This window comes from Lichenostomus cassidix, chromosome 1Aa, assembly GCF_008360975.1.
Source record: "Lichenostomus cassidix isolate B80296 chromosome 1Aa, HeHo_3.0, whole genome shotgun sequence".
Classification (NCBI taxonomy): domain Eukaryota; kingdom Metazoa; phylum Chordata; class Aves; order Passeriformes; family Meliphagidae; genus Lichenostomus; species Lichenostomus cassidix.
In genome coordinates, this window is record NC_139480.1 from 35,257,295 (window position 1) to 35,272,895 (window position 15,601).

General features: G+C 36.8%; 1 protein-coding gene across 1 annotated transcript in view; it reads left to right on the forward strand.

Moving 5' to 3' along the window:
* TRHDE (thyrotropin releasing hormone degrading enzyme) overlaps nucleotides 1-15,601 on the forward strand; it is a 193,662-nt gene that overhangs the window by 164,091 nt on the left and 13,970 nt on the right. Inside the window, exons 13-15 of the mRNA XM_085045076.1 lie at nucleotides 4,996-5,143; nucleotides 7,343-7,440; nucleotides 7,934-8,041. Of these exons, the coding sequence (XP_084901202.1) occupies nucleotides 4,996-5,143; nucleotides 7,343-7,440; nucleotides 7,934-8,041 (354 nt within the window). The remainder of the gene's footprint in view (nucleotides 1-4,995; nucleotides 5,144-7,342; nucleotides 7,441-7,933; nucleotides 8,042-15,601) is intronic.

Below are 15,601 nucleotides of genomic sequence, written 5' to 3' on the forward strand. Positions count from 1 at the left end.
AACATAGATACGCTAAGAAAAACTTCATGTGCTGCTGTGTTTCTAACACACGCTCTCGTATGTAGTGGTGGCTGCAGAATGGTTGACATGCTGGTAAACTGATAGGTAAGGACAGTTATGTAAAAATTGATAAAGCAATTAAACTTTTCAAATGTGATCTTTTTGGTTAAATTTTGCTTTTATAGTTGTGTTTCAAATGACTTGGTATGGAGAAAGCTGGCTTAGAGAGGGCTTGTTTTAAGTCTAGGCTGCTTTCTTGATGACCCATGATGTCAAATCAAAACGCTCTAATCTGAAATACCGTAAAGAGGGATGTCTGCTTTTTGTAGTTTATACTGAAGATATGTAAACAAGAGATCATTTTATAACATGAAATGGATCTGTTGGTACTCTTCTGTGAATATTTACAGGGCAAAAGACCAGAGCCATTATATTCTTAATCATGCCCCTTGGCAGAGGAGTACTGAAATAGTAGTATTCCGGGAATATTCATTGATAGAAGCCTATATAAATGAGACAAATTTCTGTCAGGAATGGCACTGTTATGAGTCTGCTTTGGGTAGGCAGACACTAGATGAGTTCTTAAGGCTCTTTTAATTCCAGATACTATAAATGAAGTTTTGTAAACCTTTTCCCTTTGCCCTTGAGAAATGTTTTACCTGAACATCAGAATGCTTTCAGCCACTGTTTATATATCAACACTGTTTGATGTAACTATTTTATCTCTTAAGATATTTGCCAAAACTATTCCAGGTTCTGCTGCAAAATTTTTTTAGATGTAGATACATGCTTGCTAAGATTCTCAGGTGGCTACTGGAGACATACCTAGAGAAAACTGTGCCTGTTTCAAACTGTGCCTGTTTCACATAAGGGTGGACATCACAGTATTTCTGTGGTGTTTATGCTCGTTACCTGGTCTCAGTAGAGCTCATAATGAGTTATTCCCTGAGTGACAGACAATATTTCAATTTTCCTCCAAGATGGCTAGGCTAGAAAAGAACCTTGTCTCTTAGCCCTGACTCTCATGCATTTAGACTTTGACAGGCAATATCTGATAGTAATTTTGCTGGACTTAAAGATAGCAATATGATTGATGGCTAAAAAGACACAAGAAAAACAAGGATTTCTGTCACTGACCTTCCAGTGACTTTCTTGAAATAGAGAGTAATAAGTCAAGCTGCATGTGTAGAGTATGTACGAAACTTATACTCTGTAATACCTTTGAGTGAGAATTTCTAGTCAATTATATGACAGGGAAATTATTCTAGAGTTTTCCTTTTGATGGGGAGGTTGTTACTTTTAGTTTTCTTATTATTGTTATAATAATTGTTAAACATTTCTGTTTAACATTTCTACAGATCTGTGTTTCTCCAACAGAGTTCACAGAGACACTAAGAACCAACTCATTCTCTGTTCTGCCTTCTTTCCTCATTTTGGTTATTTTCCTACTCCATAAATGCTTTTGCTGACCAGATCCATCTTTGAACCTAGTTCTTCCAGGCTAGTGAAGGAGAATCCTAGAATCATGCCAGCACCCTTTGTCTGGTTTGTTTTGCTGTTCAAGTGAGCCAGTGCGTCTCGCTGAATGCAGTATTCCCTGGGAAAGAGGAGTCTTGAAGTCACTTTTAGCACTGGACAAGCTTTTAGTGTAAAGTAAAAGAATATGATTGTACTGAAATAAAAAACTTAAGAAAGCAGTTGTTGTGCTTTGTGAAGATGCAGAATATTAGAGCATAGCTCACCACCCAGTCACACTGCTTGGTCTAGGTTCTGTCTTCCGCCAACCTGGTTGTTGTGGTAGTCATGCTGCCTCCCGGGATACTTTACACAGGTCCTAGATCTGTAATCTGGATTTTAGTACTTTTACATTTTATGTTCATGGTTTAGCTCTTTTATGGTTTAGGGTGAGACTTTCTTCTTATATCCTATTTTCTCAACTATGAATATTAAAAATTAGCTTCCATAGAACTTCCTCAAGGTTTTAAAACTGTAGTATACTGTTAATAATCTATACTGTATACATTATATGCCACTTCTTATGCAAAAAGGTGAAACGATGAATGTACTTACTACCTTTTGACAGAAGTTATTTAATGCCAAATAGTCTGGGAGTGCAGTGTGTTTAGAATAAAAAGTTCATAAACATGGCGTAGTGACTAGGGTAAAAGAACAGGGCTATCATGGTTTCCTGTAGGAATCCATGAAATAAATTAGTTTAGAATATAAAGAACATTCTGCCAAGGTAATGTTCCTGAAGCACTTGTGTTTTCTCCAGGAAAGTTGCTGTCTTAACTGCCACTGTAAGAAGATTTGAGATATGTCTGTGCTTAAGCTCTCTCAGAGGTTCAGCTTAGCATCTGTACTGCCCAGCATGTGCTGACAGAAGAGTTTAACATTAATTGCATCAGCCATAACTGCTTTTCCTCTAAATCATAATCTGAAGTGATGACTTTGCTGTCATTTATATAATAATGTATCCCCAAGAATCTCCCTTCATCCTCATCCCTTCTCTTGGGACAGATTGGTTGAAGTGTGCTTGGGGGGATGATTCTGATAATACTGGGCAGAAGCTCCTCCTCTAGGGTCATACCCAGAAAGAGAAGGAGGGTCAGGAGTAAACAGGAAAAATTCAGATTTTGCCACAATCTGTTTTGTTAGTTGCCCTATACTCTTAGGGAGACAGTAGGAAAAGCGAGAGTCAAGGGGTGAGACAGGCAGAATTGAATAGTCTGATAAATTTACAATTTAGAAGCAGTGAGTGATGTGACTAACACCTACTGTTGTGAACAGGATGAGTGAGTATCATCAGCCAAGAATCATGATTTTGAAACTCATTAGGAAGCTCTGAGAGCTCAGGAGTAGGAGATCTATCTCTAGTTCACTTTTTATGCGTCTGTATGGAGAAGTTAAGCTTAAAAAGAAATAATCTGTTTTGCAGTCTTGATTTCCTTTTTGCAGTTAGTATAGATGGATTTAATTTTGAAACATGGTCTTAAATATCTATTAGTGCAGCTATAATAAACATTAATCTGTTTATTCCTTAAGCAGCATGTTTCCTAGAGCTATTCCTCTTGTTTCTTACGCTGCACTTTTTCATGCCAATCAAATTATCAGTAAAAATAATCACAAATCCTATTAGAAACTAATTCTATATATGCAACTTTAAGCTAATTTACCTCTTTGCTAACATTATCGTCAAGATTTTTAACTGCAGTCAGTCCAGCATGCTTCTGGCTCCATTAATTATGTTTAGAAATCTTGACATCGTAAATCTTTACTTAGAACTCATCTTAATGATACTCTGCTGCTTCAAAAACAAGACCTATAAAATGGAGTAACCTTCTGTCTTCAGATGCACTGGACTTTGTCCACCACTGACTCTAAAAGCTTCACCACTTTCATTTCATATTGGTTCCGTTCCTCAGTTGGCACAATGAGCTCCCCAAGTGATCTTGTTTTTCATACCTTAGTATGTGCTGGAACCGGAGTTGAAAACAGAGCTGACAATATGTGGACAAAGTTGACATGAAGCAAACTGGAGGGTGGGTTGGCATTATGACATGGGACAGAGACTTTTAAAATCTGTTATATGGACTCACTTCTTTCCTGAGAGTGTGAAGGGAACAGAGAGTAATTCTCCCAATAGAGAGTGTAAAAAATGAAGGCCTGTGAGATGTGGCACACATTGCAATGAAACAATCTATTTCAAGTATTTCAGCAAGGCAGTTTTTATGTGTTATTACAACAGACATAAAAATTTATATTAACATGTATGCATTGGTTAATTTCTGTACTCATGTCTGTACTTTTATTTGTTTGCTATATGTTTGCATTTCTTCCATAGATATTGATGGAAATTAAAGGAACATCTGCAATGAAGGACAAGAACTAGTCTATGAAGCTATATCATACTGTAGCCTGTTAAACTGAAGTTTGTGTAATCCTTCTTGCTGATTTTAAATGTTTAATGGAAATAGAATCATTATCTCCTCTCTAGGCAGTTAACTCCTTTTGGACTTAAACACTTGCATCAGAAAAAGAGTAGACAATGTGTTTCTGGAAACTTCAGACCCCCAAAGTTGTACTTTGTTTCTGCAGTCTGGACAGTTAAGAAAAAGTACTGTTTTGAGAAAAAAAGTGACAGCAAAACCTAAAGCTTGGTGTTTTCGGTACTTGGATTTTAAAGTAACTTTCAAGTGCTTGTGTCTGTACTGCATTTTACTTGTAATGCTATTATTTTAAAAACCCTTCTTGTACCCTCCCTGCACTCTTTCCCATGTGGGGGGAGGTCTTTTATGATTGCAAAAAAGTGAGACAAAATTTTAGCTGGTTGATTTATAAACACCTGAAAAAACCTATAGTTTATGCGCAAAATGCTGAAACATCCTGAACCAAAGTGATGTTAAAGATAAATCCTTCCAAAGTGACTTAAGGTGGATAGAAGACAAGGCAGTTCTAAAGGAGAGAGGAAAGAGTGAGGAGAATAACTGTAAAACTAATGCTGCTTCTCCAGCACTAGTTCTTTCCAATTGCTGATGGTCAGTGGAAATGTTTTCTGAAGCAAAATGCCTTGGGTTTTTGATTTTATGCAGACAGATTTCTGTCTTACAAATCAACAAAGCAACACCTTCCTTTTGTTTTGAGGGTTTGTTTTTGTTTTTGTTTTGTTTTGTTTTGTTTATTCATCCTTAAAGACAGTTAGTTCTTCATTCATGTCTTTTATAGCCACAGGAATCCATTCAAAGTAGGGATAGCTTGTCTGGTTCTGTTTCTTGTGTGTTCACACCATGCTTCATCAATTCAGTCAGTTGCTTGTGTTGGGAGAGACTGCAAGTTGCTGTTTTTTTATAAGGTTGACTTCTATGTCATTAAAGTGTGGTGAATTAATAATTTTTTCTGCATTTTAATTTCATTTGGGAAAAAAAGAAGTTGTTTATGCCCCATTATTAATGTCTTCTGAAAACAAATTTAATACTAACTTATTTTTTTGTGCAGAGCTGGTTATTTGCCTCAGAATATTCCTTTGGAGATTATGAGATACCTTTCAGAAGAAAAAGATTTTCTGCCTTGGCATGCTGCTAGCCGAGCTCTTTATCCTTTAGATAAATTGCTGGACCGTACAGAAAACTACAATATCTTCAATGTAAGAGATAGAGTCTTCCTCTCTTTCTTCCTGTAGTTCTTCCTTTCTTTCTTTCCCTCACTCTCTCCATCTGTCTGTCCTTCCTGCCTTTCTTCCTTTTCTTCCTTTTGCCTCTTGCTCTTCCCTTTCATTGCCAAAATTTGAACTGTTCCCCAGTCAGATACTGTAAATGACCCAGGGATATTAACTTTCTTCCTAATTACTCTTTATTTAAACATAGCAATTATCAAGCTTTGGTTCATTTGCATTTGAACAGTGATAACTGTTGTTTGAGGCATATATGACTAGAAGAAGGAAAGGTAATTATCCCTCATGTAAAATGTTATGACAAATAAAGTATTTCACTTTAAAAGAGCCAAAGTATTCTGTTGCCAGATTTTCTCTTTTGAGGAGTCCCACAGTGATATTTAGGTGGATGCCCAAGATCAGCAAGAACATCAAATATAGTCACAAGTGAACAGAATACATGCAACTGAAACAAAGATTTGTAGTCATTATTTCATCCCAAAATCTGTGGTGAATTCAATGCAGTTACCTTAATTAACAAGAATTAGATCACTGTTGAGTAAAAAGCCCATTCATAATTGCATCCTAAGGGACATCAGTAACAGCTCGCAGTAGATAATTACGATAGACATGGCAAATATTTTAACATTTACCTGTAACTACACTGAAGTATGGTTTATGAAGTACAGAGGATTTGACTGCAGCAAGTGACAATTAAGAACTCTTGGGGGTTTTATTCACTATGAATTTTATGTAGTCTACATATTTTCAATGGCCAACATAAGGTAACTTTATGTAATGTTGTAAAGCTTTCAAATGAAGGAGCTTTTTAAAGCCCAAAATGTTTAAGGATGCTTTTTTTCTTCTTAAATGTATGTTTGTTTGTGTGTGTGTGACCATAGACACCGTGCTGAGAGAGCAGATAGTTAGAAGTGGCCGTATGTATGTAGAGGTACATACATATATAGATATAGATATAGATATGTAGATACACACATATATATAGATACAGATACGTGTGAGTGCATGTATATATGCACACACACACAGAGTTACCTGATGACATGGAAAATTATTTTTGTAGAACATATAGTACAGATTAATAAAGGCACATTGAAATTTTTATGAACCTACAGCACAGGCCTACATGCAAACCAGAGTCATTATGTAAAATGCTGTAGAAATGAGTTGCATATTTAGTCTGTTAAATGCACAGAAAAATTCTTAGGAGTCTTCCATTGCTATTTCTCTTTTAAACATGGTTGTGTAAAGAAAACACAATTTTAATAAATAAAACCAGTAAAATTCACAGCCGGGTAATGTTTTATCACTACCAATGGGAATTTTGAAAGCTGAGGTGATAGCAGAGGAAATAAAAAGTCTTTTTAGTCACAGAATAACATATCTGCTAGAGAAAGCTGCAGTATGAATCTTCTTTGTGTTGACATATATACATGCCTATGCATCTGTAATAATAAAATAGATGCTCTCCTATGCAGTTCTATATATCTCAGTTCTCTTTTTCAAATTGGTGAATTCCACCAGCAAAAGATTATGCTGAATAAAATGACAGTGGTTTTCTTCAAAACTGGTCAGAATATGTAAATATGTCCTCTGTGTAAAACGTAAAAGTCACTAAAATAGATCCTGGGCTTGTTTTGTTCTTTAAGCACACTAGGAGCCAAAACTTAAAGTATAGTGTCATTAAATATACAAAGCTTATTTGCAGCCGTATTGTTATGTATTCTGAAGTCAATTGACTGTACCCACATAACATTTTTTCCATGGCTATGGATATTAAAACAGTATTCTCTTAAAAGGGAATATGCACGGTGTAGTCAAGATTGGCCACAAAGTAGAAATTAAGCTATTGACACTCTTGTAATTTTTCAGCCATGTATTGTGAGTTGAAAGAAGCATGTAATTTTTGAAATTGATGGATTTTATAACAATAAATTGTCTTGTACTAGGCATCTTGGACTAGGAATCTAATCTAATAGCTGTTCTATAGATTGCTTCTTACTATAGCAGTGAAGGAGGATTATGAGTGGACATGTAGCTTTGCTAAATCTTTGGAATTGGACATTATTTGAGGGTAAAAAGACAGACCAAACCTCACTAGTCAGTAGTATTTCAATTTCAAGTAAAAGGAATGATTTTTAACATTAAATATACTTTTCTTTTTCTCCTCAGGAGTATATTTTAAGACAAGTTGCATCAATGTATCTGAAGCTTGGATGGCCAACAAACAATTTAAACAAATCACTTGTTCAAGCATCATACCAACATGAGTACTGTTGTATTTCTTTTTTTATTGTTTATTTGTGGAATATAATTATATAAATGCAGCCTCCTAAAATTTAGTGCCATCTTTAGAGTAAGTCAGTCATAATTCCCTAGGTCTGTCACCCTTCTGTTTTTTCTTTTCTGGGTTAGAGAGAAAGCAGGAGGATACTGTGACATTAATTCTTCTTTCTTAACTTGGGAGAACGTGCTTTCCTAAGCCCTAACTTAATATCTGACTACACTGGATGTCTAAGAACTTGGACTTGTGTGACCACAGAGGTGGGGAAGAGGGCATAAGTGTAAGTGGGAGCTGGTTTTGATCCATGACCTCTCCTTAGTTGTTGCTGGCATTAACCTGACACTGAGATTTGTAAAGCCAGATTGTCTTTGATATGTTGCCCAACTACCGGTTGCTGTCACTTTTATAAGAAATAGCTTTTTGGAAACATTCAAACACATTCGTTAATGCAGCCTTATTACTTTCTTTGATTTGGACAGAGAGTTGCGCCGGGAAGTCATCATGTTGGCCTGCAGCTTCGGGAACAAACACTGTCACCAGCAGGCTGCAACATTAATCTCTGACTGGATTTCTAGCAATAGGAACCGGTAAGTGGAACTGAAGTGTGTATCTCACGTTGCTCCTACTGAGAGGCAGTGCAACTATTCCTCTCCCGCCTGCCCCATCTGCAGTGCCCTCCTTTGCAAAGGCTTTTTTTACAGGAGGAAGAAGAGGTTGCTGGCTATCATTTAAAAATGTCTGTAGGTTTTCAAAATGAATAATTTGAATTTGCATATATGAGTGGGTAGACGGGATTCTGCTACCCTATCTACACTCTGTCAGATAATTCTTTGCTAGAAGATGAGAAAATGGGTTTTAAGGAGGGATTTAGAGAAAGAAAGATGAGTGAACACCTCATTGTCAGACAAACGTGACACCTGTGTCAGGGCAAGAGAGCAGAAGGTGCTACACATTTAAAGGAGTGGGAGAGGTTAGAGACAGAAGGACTGAGAGGTAAGGAAGGAGATGTAGTGGTGTGTTGGAGGGGAAATGTTACAAGGTATTTAAGAGTGAAGAATTTGAAATTAATGTGGTTTGGAAATACATGGAAAGTCTCATGTAAGGTTTCAGAGAGCAGATAATATGATAGCTGATGCCTTGAGCATTAGCAGCACTGTACTGGTTTGACAGCAAATATGTAAGTTAGACTGTCCAGACACAGGTTTATTCAGCTGAGGCAAGGGAACATGGGCCATGGATAGTGTATGAAGTTTGCCTTTTAAAGGCAAGCATGTAAGAAATATGAAATTACTGAAATTTCAAATATTTAAATATGTAGTTATCTATGGATAATAAGATGAGTGCAGAGTAGAGGTTAAGACCACAACTTCTTTAGAAAGAATAGTGGATTTTCTGATTATGTGAAATATTTACACTGTACACAATTGTACATGGCGTGATGTTTTGGTTTAAAGGAGAATATTTTACTTTCAAATACAAAAGTAAAAGGTAAGAGAAAAAGTCTCTCATTTTTAGTCTCAGTCTTGTACTCGCTCTGCAAAAGGATCAGATCTCTCTAGCAATACAAGTAAGCAGGATTTTTCAGAGATTTATTGGACTAATCAGGTGTTTGTTTGCAGTTAAAATATTTCTGTCTGTCTTTGTAATCTTTAAAAATCCTTTATAGGCATAACCAGTTATGTAAGCATCCGAGTTTCTTAAAACCAGCCATGAACTGAGCATGGAGGAAAATTACATTGCTATATGTCTTTCAAACTTCTGGAGGAAAAAATAGCTTGAAACTATGACTATGTACCTTTAAGTAAGATGTGTGTGAGGTGGAGGGTTTTCTTGTGTAAGGTGATACCAGATATATTTACTATGAAATATATACCCCAGGGTTTTATATGAATTCTTATCATAAGTAGCAACAATCAGTATGAAGCTGTTCAAAGAGGCAATTAAAGAGAAAGAATCATTGGAAACAGTCTGCAAAAGTAATTTACTTAGATATTCATTTGCAAAATTAGTTAATCAAACCTAGCATTACCTATTAGCATGCACAGCAGTAGATTATTCAGTGTTAAAAAAGCTGTCACCCTGCAAAGCTACCTGCCTGTGTCTTTCCAACAGGATTAAAAAAGGAGGCATCAGAAAAGAAAAACATGACAAAACACAAGCTTATTGCTTTACTAACAGTAGCAAGAGAGAAAAGGAATAAATTTAAGGAGCTGTCTGAAGATTCATCTTAGCCTTTCAATGGGGCCATTTTTGGGAGCAGAAGATTGTGGTTGCCAGCATATGATGAGTATTATGATAAAAGCACCACAGCAGGGCAGAGGAGAATAGCTAGTAAGTTAAAGCAATATGTTTCTCAGAGGAGCTGCACAGTTTTGAAAAATGGCTGCAGCAAATAATGTAATTACAGAATAGAGATTGACAGTCAGCTGATAAATAGGGCACAACTGGCAAAGAAGATAGAGACACTCTTTTACTTATTTTTTAAGATTGTAGGATTTGTTCAGTCATGCACTCCAGAATTTGCCAGTTGGTATTCTCGGAGCAGTCTCACACTCTGCATGTAGCTAATACATGAGCAAAACACATTTCCTATCTACTTACATTGAAACGACATTACAAAAACTACTAGTAATAGCAGCTCAGTAAACATAAAATTGGCTTGTGTTTCACAGTAACAGCATTTGTAGAGTATGTCAGTGTCTCTCAGGAATGTTCAGGTCCTGCTGAATGAGAGGTACCCCATAGCACCCTTAATCAGTTTAAACTAACTCAGACTGTAACCTGAAAGTAAAGCAAGGGCTCCTTTTCCTGCTTTTCCACCAAGAAAATGGTGATTTTATAATCAGAATTTAATTAGCATGTTGTTTGAGTCATGCTTCTGCCTCTTTTAGCACTTCGGAGACAGTAACTAGCTTGAGTGCGAAGGGCAAGCAGATAAGTGCAAGATATATGCAGAGAGCACATCTAAGAGGTGCCATTTTGTATTCTTTCTCATTAATCAAGTGTTTTGTTCAGTTTGATGCTCTTAACAGCTGTTTGTGAATTTGCTGCAAACAGCCACCTCAGAACCTGTAGGATTCCCTCAGAGCTTGTTTCCTCACAAAGAAGGGGAAACTCATGTTGCTCATCTTTCTACAGACTTCTCTGACAATTGGTGAGGAAAGTTGGTGACAAGTACAGAAACTCTTAAATACCCTTGCCTGTTCCACTCCTTATCAGCAATTACTGTAAAAGTTCTTGGTTTTGCCATTCCCTTGTGTGAAGCAGAACCACATAATTGACTGATGATTGCAGGAAGCCTGGTTTGGGTGGGTTTGCATAGCCAGAGCACAAAAACAGAGTTCCAGAAAGCTCAGAGATATTTTATATATAGATATAATTTGAGTGTGACTATGGCAGTCAATAAAAAAGCTAATTTGTGACCTTTCCACCCATCCCCTCCCTGGAACTTTATTCTGGAAGATGACACAAATTTTTCAGAGCAGTAGAGATGGAATTAGGTTTGCATCTCAAGATTTTAATCAACTGAAAATTAAGCCAGTATTAAATTAAAACGTGATATTAAATACCACATAAATGCACAGTCAGTAAATCATGTAAGGAGGTTTTTGATTCCCTGGAAGTTATTGCAGTTAAAGTTCAAATAACTGTAACAGAGAATATGCAATTAATAATAATGAAGAAATGCTAACATTCATAACTTTTTTTAGCCACGTTTTTAATCTATGACTTTTTAGATGTTTTTTTGAAATGTGTTTTCTGTTTTACTTGTAACATTTAATTATGGATAAAGTGTCGAGTAATACAATTACATCTAACTCTCTTTTACCAGCATATGCTTACAATTGCTGTGATTTTCAGTAATTGTATTTAATCTGGTAGGACCAGAAATTAATTACCATCTACTCTCCACGGTAAGAAAGTGAAATAATCATGATATCAGATACTGCTTGTATTTTGTAATTACATTCTCTTTACTGTGCAAATAATTTGCCACTGTTCACCGAATAAAATAATGGTCATTCTTAGCACAAGGCCAGAGATCCTCTTTGTATTTTCAGCATTGTTTGAAAAAGCCATCTGATTTCCAATTATAGCGCTGCAGATTTTCTTACGGAATTAGTGAAAAAACCCAACTTATGTATGATCCACAGCACTAGCCTCTATGCATGAAAGTGGAAGTCAGCTGAGAGGCTTTGAAGACTTGAATTTCTTAAGTGCCTTGGGTGTTGTAGTGCTTCATTTTTAGATGCCTGGCTCACAGGCATCTAAAAATCAGACACTCAGAGTTACGCTTCCTACAGGGGGATTTGGGAGCCTCTAAAAATGCAGTTGGCAGCAGCCACTGTGCTCAGTGAAGAGCCTCTTAACATGAGATTCTGAAGAACAAGTGGGCCCTCTTAGGGTGCAGCACTACAGGTAGAAAGATACCTCTATCAAATGAATACATAAATGGCAATCGTAGAGTATGGGGTCTTTGCAAAAGATGCCTTTCAAAATTGTCACTAAAGCAGGAAGAAGACTGCTCCTTTTCTTTTCCAACACAGCTGGCTGAGAAGCTGCTCTTTGACACTGTTTCTAACAGTAGTGCTGAAATTCCAGCAGTTTACTGTGCTTCAGTTTAGTATCTGGGCTCTGTATCTGTCAATGCAGAAGGGAAGGCTAATGACCTGTCTGTGAGGTGTTTGGGACAGTGCTAAGATGCTGCGACACATTTTCCTCCCCTAGCTTCAGCTCAGCCACTGGAATTTATTTCATTAACAAGAGAAATTATACAGCTCTCCAGTCCACAGATGAGAGAGCATTGATCTGAGGGAAAGAGGCTTCAGTATCTGAAATACCAGAAATTTTTAGTATGCAAGGGGCTTTAGGTGGTATTGCTCATGAGCACTTTTTCAGGGCAAAATACGATGGAAAAACAAGAAACATATCTGAGAAAGAAATTTGTTTGTACAAGGAGCAAACCAAACACATAGATCAGAAGCAGAAGAGACTTTAAGGAGACATCTCGTTTTGCTGGTTTAGGAATTGAAATATTTTAATCCTTGCAATTGTTAAAAAAAGTCATTATTTCTTTCTACTGAAGGTCTGAGGTTAGACCTCAAGGTAGGTCTTGCAGTGTTTTAATTAGTGAATTTTAATAATTCTACTTTTTTTTTTTTTTGGATGGCTGATGTACCCAGCTCATTTTGCTTGAAAATCTGTATTTACTTCTGACTTGATGGTGATATTAAGACAATCATTTTCCCTCTCTTAAATTGGGATATATGCTGCTCCTGTACTGGAACGATGGAAACCCTTGAAACTTTCATGTTGATGTTCAGAAGAATATAGAGTAGAAAACATATAACCATGTTGAAATTTCCCTTGTAGTTTGAGAATGTAAAGTTACTGGGATTCAGTCAACAGCAGAATGTTGTACAAGCTACTGTTGTCTGAAAATGAAGATGTTTGCTTCTACCTTCATTTAACTGAGCTCATTCCTGTGAAGCTTTCATGTGTGAAGAAATACATTATTCACACTCCTTAGATATAACAGCATTGTGGTTCAGCCTAAAAAATTAACAAAATTACCATTCAATGCCTGCCTGAGCTTAATAATCAGCCTTGTTAACCCCTTTAACCTTCACTGCATCTATTCTGAAAGAAAAACATGTTTCTGAGAGGATTAGCATTTTCAGACTTCTTGCCTTGGATAGGTTGAGTAAACGTGTGTTTCTGAAGTTCAGAAAAGAATGCATACAGAGCTGCAATCTGTAAACTCCTGACAGGAGATAATAGGGCTTAATATTCAAATACACACTATGATGACTGGAAGCATAACTTACCCATCCATAGTCCTGAACATGTTTTTGCAAACATCTCTGTGGGTGCAGGCACGATTATCTTTCAGCTATTCTTACCATACATCAGCTACTGGTTGCCACATATACATTTCTGCTGGCAAAGTTGACTGTGGATGTATGCTTCCTTGGGGCAAAGTTGACGTAAATCTGAATATGTTAGAGAGCTGCTTTGAACTGAGACAGCTGATTTTGCCTTCAGCAGAAAAAGGAGTGCTTGTATTCTGATTCTGTTAGTAGAGCTGTGGTGATGCTATTCTTCTGCTGACATGCAGCGCTAACAGTGGGAGATGATAGTATTGCATCAGACACAGTTATGTGGAGATATTCCTGTAAGATGTTACTGGACCTGTTGGAAGGCCCCAGCTAGTCATAGGCACTTTTAGTTTCCTCTTATTTTTAACTTCTTTAGAAATGCAGTCATTGCTATTTATTGCTTTCTTTTATGTGGAAACAAAGTACCTTAATTAATTGCTTTAATACCCCTAGAAAACTTAGAGTAAATGCATTTCACTAATGTTGATATCATATCACTTGGGGTGATTTTAGCTTTAATGCAGTTTTTACTATTTCTACTATTAATCTTCTGTCACAAGCATTCTGATCAGTTTTGATGATGTTTGGAGTGGGGAGTACAGGCTGCTGCACTGAATTAAGTCAGCATCCATTCTGTAGCTCATGGGTTAATTAAGTTTGCATTTGTCTGTCTTTGTGAATGAGAAGAAGTAGAGACTGATGGGTGATCCTGAATGCAAATACAGATATTTAAAATCTGTTCTAGTCTAATCATTCAGATTGTTCTGAGAAATCTTGGAATGCTAAAGTGGGACCATGTCACAGGATCAGTGGGAGCTTCAGATAAGACCTGTCTTAGACTCAGATTTTGGCAAGAGTTTCAATGAAGAAATCATTCTGTCCTGCAATTTCTAAGAGTGGCAGATCATGTCTGTTTATAAAATGAATTATTTATTAAACAGACAGGAGGGAGATAACAGACAAAATACCTTAATCAGAGTTAGTTACTCGACAGAATAAAACTAAAAGGAACTACTAGGAGATTACAGAATTACATAAGCCAGTGTACGACATGAAGGTGCCAAGCTAGCAAAAGAAATAGTATTGATTGGGAGTCAAATATATCTTACCACCAAAATGATAATAATGTACACAGATTCCTTCACTCAGCCTTTGTGGGAGCAACTGTGAAACAAGCATCCCTACTCACGGGAAAAACTCCACACATTTCCATGGAATGTGTAGAAGATTTCTGCTGTATGAGAGTTTGGTGTAGTTTTTATAGTTTGTAAAGTGAGGTGTCTGTCAGTGAGAAATCCAGCTCATCTTCCAGATCTCACATCGACAGTAAGATGTTTATTGGCAATTGGGAGATGCCAGACTGGTGTTAACTCCACGGTGCCAAAATAGCTCACTACAAGACAGCTTGTCTTGTTTAAGTTATCTGACTGGTTAACAAGCAACAGATAAGCTCTTGTGGGCAGCAAGATGCCCTGCTGCAGGCCAGAGATCACTGAAAAAAGAGTAAGACATGAACTTCCCTGTTCTGTCCGTGAATTTTGGGTCAGAATACCTCTGTGTGTCATTTGCATTACAAATGAACCATTTTGTTTACTAAGTAATGAAATCAGGATCTTGCATGTCTACAAGATAGTACTCAACTACCTCATCTAATCTTTTAAAGTGTATTAATGTAGATTAATACATAGGCTTTTCCAGTGACTTCTGTTTGCCATTTCACTTCTGTCACGCTGCTATGATGGTTAGGAACATTGGTTAATACTTAATCATCTCAAGAAAAGTGTAAATAATGAAGTAAATGTCTTCCATCACATAATCGGAAGGACAGTGTTAACCAACAAGCCAAATTTGTGAGTTGTGAACTCCATACTTGTTCATGCAGGTTTTGTGTTTCCTCTACAAGGAATAATGGATTCATGTCCATCCACCTGCCTAAGTTGACAGGTGTGCTTACTTGACTGCACCTTTAACTACTCAATGGAAATGCTACCAGAAAAACAATTGCAGGAGTGTATAGGAGAGTGTAGCATGTCTATAAACAAAACTCTCCATAGATCTGAGGGAGTAGTAAATAACAAATTGCCATTCATTAATTGAAGTAATTTCAATGAAGTCTGGCTTAGGTGATAGAAAATCAAATGTTTTTCCAAACAAGCATTTTTTCTTTCCTTTTCCTCCTCTTTTATTTCTCTTTCTAATTACTTGAGATAGATAATTTTACTGCCGTGTTTCACATGGGCACAGTAGTGCTACAGTCTTGCAACAACT